The sequence below is a fragment of the Silene latifolia genome, chromosome X, assembly GCF_048544455.1.
Source record: "Silene latifolia isolate original U9 population chromosome X, ASM4854445v1, whole genome shotgun sequence".
Taxonomy (NCBI): Eukaryota; Viridiplantae; Streptophyta; class Magnoliopsida; order Caryophyllales; family Caryophyllaceae; genus Silene; species Silene latifolia.
This window is the reverse complement of record NC_133537.1, coordinates 306,041,306-306,044,400: the sequence shown is the minus strand read 5'-3', so window position 1 is coordinate 306,044,400 and position 3,095 is coordinate 306,041,306. Positions and strand designations below refer to the sequence as shown.

Genomic DNA, 3,095 nt, shown 5'->3' with positions numbered 1-3,095 from the left:
TGCTGGTTCTTTTCACTTTTTTTTTTTAAAATTCTCTTGCTTTGACTGCTGTTATTAAGCAGCTGTTTCCTTTCATGTTTGCTTTAACTTCCTCTACTCCTACTATTAAATAAAAAGAAGACATTGAATTTATTTTCTTCATATAAAGAAACTCCTACACTATTAAATAATTGTTACTAATTTCACAATATTTATGTTTGAATTAATTATAGCATGGATCGAAGTTGGATGTATGGAAAACGTGATTTTGAATATCTTAAAAGGCTCAATGAATTTATTACTCAAGCTGTTGAACATCAAAGACGACACGGGGATGATGAACAACTCATGTGCCCGTGTAGCGCATGTAAGAATCGAAAGAAGGTGAATTCTGGAAGTGAAATGCGCGATCATTTGATATTAAAGGGATTTAAACCAAATTATACTGTGTGGATATGGCACGGAGAGAAAGATAATGACATTCCTAATTGTCCTAATGTGGTAAATGTTCAGAAACAAGTTGATAATATTATGGTTGATTTTGAGGTAACTGGAGAGGATTGCAATAACAATGAGGTTAATGAGCAGAGTGATGATAAGGATTGTAATATAGAGGCTGATAATGTCGATCAGATGATGGATGATCTTGAAAAAGATTTTTTTGATTGTCCGGAAATTTTTCAAATGCTTGTTAGTGATTCAAAGAAGCCGTTATTTCCGGGTTGCTCTAAATTTACCCGTCTATCAGCGGTGTTGAAGTTGTACACCTTAAAATCTGGGAACGGGTGGAGCGATAAGAGTTTTACTGCTTTATTGAAACTCTTGTCCGATATGTTGCCGAAAGGTAATGAGCTTCCCACTAACACTTATCGATGTAAGAAAGTGATGTGTTCCCTCGCTACAAATTATCAAAAAATCCATGCGTGCCCGAGTGACTGCATTTTGTACCGTAAAGACTATAGTGACTTAGATGAGTGCCCACGATGCAAGAAGTCGAGGTATAAGCTTAAAGAAGGTCGTACAAAAGGGGGTCCGGCCAAGACCTTATGGTATTTATCAATAACACCATCGTTTAAGCGTTTGTTTGCAAATCCGAAGGATGCAGAGTATATGTTATGGCATGACAAAGGGAGGAGGATAGATGGCAAGTTACGACATGTCGCTGATGCTCCTCAGTGGAGAACAATCGATAGAGATTTCCCGGAATTTGGTAGTGAACCTAGAAATTTAAGATTAGGGCTTTGCATGAACTGAATTAATCCCTTCGGAACTCAAAGTACCCAACATAGTACTTGGCCAGTAATGTTGATAATTTACAATCTCCCTCCTTGGCTTACTACAAAGAGCAAATACATTTTATTGACCATGTTAATATCAGGTCCTAAACAACCGGGTAATGACATTGACGTGTATCTAGAGCCACTGGTAGAGGATTTGAAAATGTTGTGGAATGTTGGAGTGAAGGTGTTTGATGCAGCTAGCGGTTCAAAATTTCAAATGCGTGCTATGTTGTACTGCACTATCAATGACTTCCCTGCGTATGGTAACCTCTCGGGTTATAGGCTGAAAACCTATAAGGGGTGTCCTGTATGTGGTGATGACACAGAGGCCGAATGGTTGGAGCACTCTGGGAAATATGTGTACATGTGTCATCGTCGAGGGCTTGACCCGGGCCATCAATATCGTAAGAGGAAGAAGGCATTCTATGGTAAAACTAAACACCGGTCAGCCCCTTTAGTTCTAAGTGGAAAAGAGTATCACGCACGGGTTAGAAACATCAGTACAGATTTTGGAAAACCGTACAAACCTCCACCAAATGGTGTATATCACACAAAGAAGTCCATCTTTTGGGACCTACCTTATTGGGAACATTTGTCGGTTAGGCATTGTATTAACGTCATGCACGTAGAAAAAAACGTATTTGATAGTATTATTGGGACTTTGTTGAATATGCCTAATAAAACTAAAGATGGTGTGAAAGCGAGACTTGACATGGTTGCCAGGGGTCGTTCCGAGGTAAATCCAATTCAGAAGGGGAAGCGTACCTACTTACCCCCAACTTGCACGACATTGTCCAAAAATGAGAAGAAGGTGGTGTGTGAATCTTTAAAGGGAGTGAAGGTGCCGCATGGATATTCCTCCAACATAAGTAGCCTTGTTTCTATGAAGGATTTGAAGTTAGTGGGATTGAAATCTCATGATTGCCATGTTTTGTTAACCCAGCTGTTGCCTATAGCTATCCGATCTGTTTTGCCTAAGCATGTCAGACAAGTCATTACAAAGCTTTGTAAATTCTTTAGTGCAATAAACGCGAAAGACATTGATCCAGATTCTTTGGATGATTTACAAGCTGATGTTGTTGTGGTACTTTGTGAGCTTGAAATGTACTTTCCAATTAGTTTCATTGACATTATGGTTCACTTAATTGTTCACCTAGTGAGAGAGATAAAACTTTGTGGACCGGTATTTCAGAGAAGCATGTGGGCGATGGAGCGAGAGATGGGAACCTATAAGAGACGAATGAAGAATCGGTATCGTCCTGAAGGCATCATTATTGAAGCAACGATTGCTTCTGAGACACTTGGATTTTGCCAAGATTATTTGAATATTGTGGAACCTCTTGGACTTCCTACATCTCGGCATGAAGGAAGGCTTGAAGGGATTGGAAACAAAGGTCATTACCGTTGAGCGTGCTTTATTTGACAAGGCACATATGTATGTTTTGCAACACATGACGGAGGTTCATCCATATTTAGAGAATCACATTGCCATATTGAAAAGACAGTATCCAAATAAACATGAAGCTTGGTTAATAAGTGAACACAATCGATGTTTTGCAGAGTGGTTTAAAGAAAAGGTCATGACGGAGTTATCAAAGAAAACACACGAGATAAGTGACAATTTGAGATGGTTAGCAAATGGACCAAAGACTCCCATATTTTCTTATGAAGGATATGATATCAATGGGTTCTGCTTTTATACAAGTCGCCAAGATCAGAAAAGTACAATGCAGAATAGCGGAGTTACTATTGTTGCATCATCTGTAGAATATGTTGGAAGGGGTAAGCAACCGGTGGATATAACACGATCGTATTACGGGGTAATTTTTGATATAT

The 3,095-nt window shown here is 39.0% G+C and overlaps 2 protein-coding genes across 2 annotated transcripts; both read left to right on the top strand.

The window, feature by feature from the left end:
• Positions 1-213: 213 nt before the first annotated feature.
• On the top strand, positions 214-1,233 carry LOC141620452 (uncharacterized). The gene has a single exon (XM_074437319.1). The coding sequence runs from the start codon at positions 214-216 to the stop codon at positions 1,231-1,233; it is 1,020 nt and encodes a 339-aa protein (XP_074293420.1).
• Positions 1,234-1,344: 111 nt separating this feature from the next.
• Positions 1,345-2,667, top strand: LOC141620451 (uncharacterized). Its single transcript, XM_074437318.1, has one exon. It carries the CDS (start codon positions 1,345-1,347, stop codon positions 2,665-2,667), a length of 1,323 nt encoding a protein of 440 aa, XP_074293419.1.
• Positions 2,668-3,095: the final 428 nt, after the last annotated feature.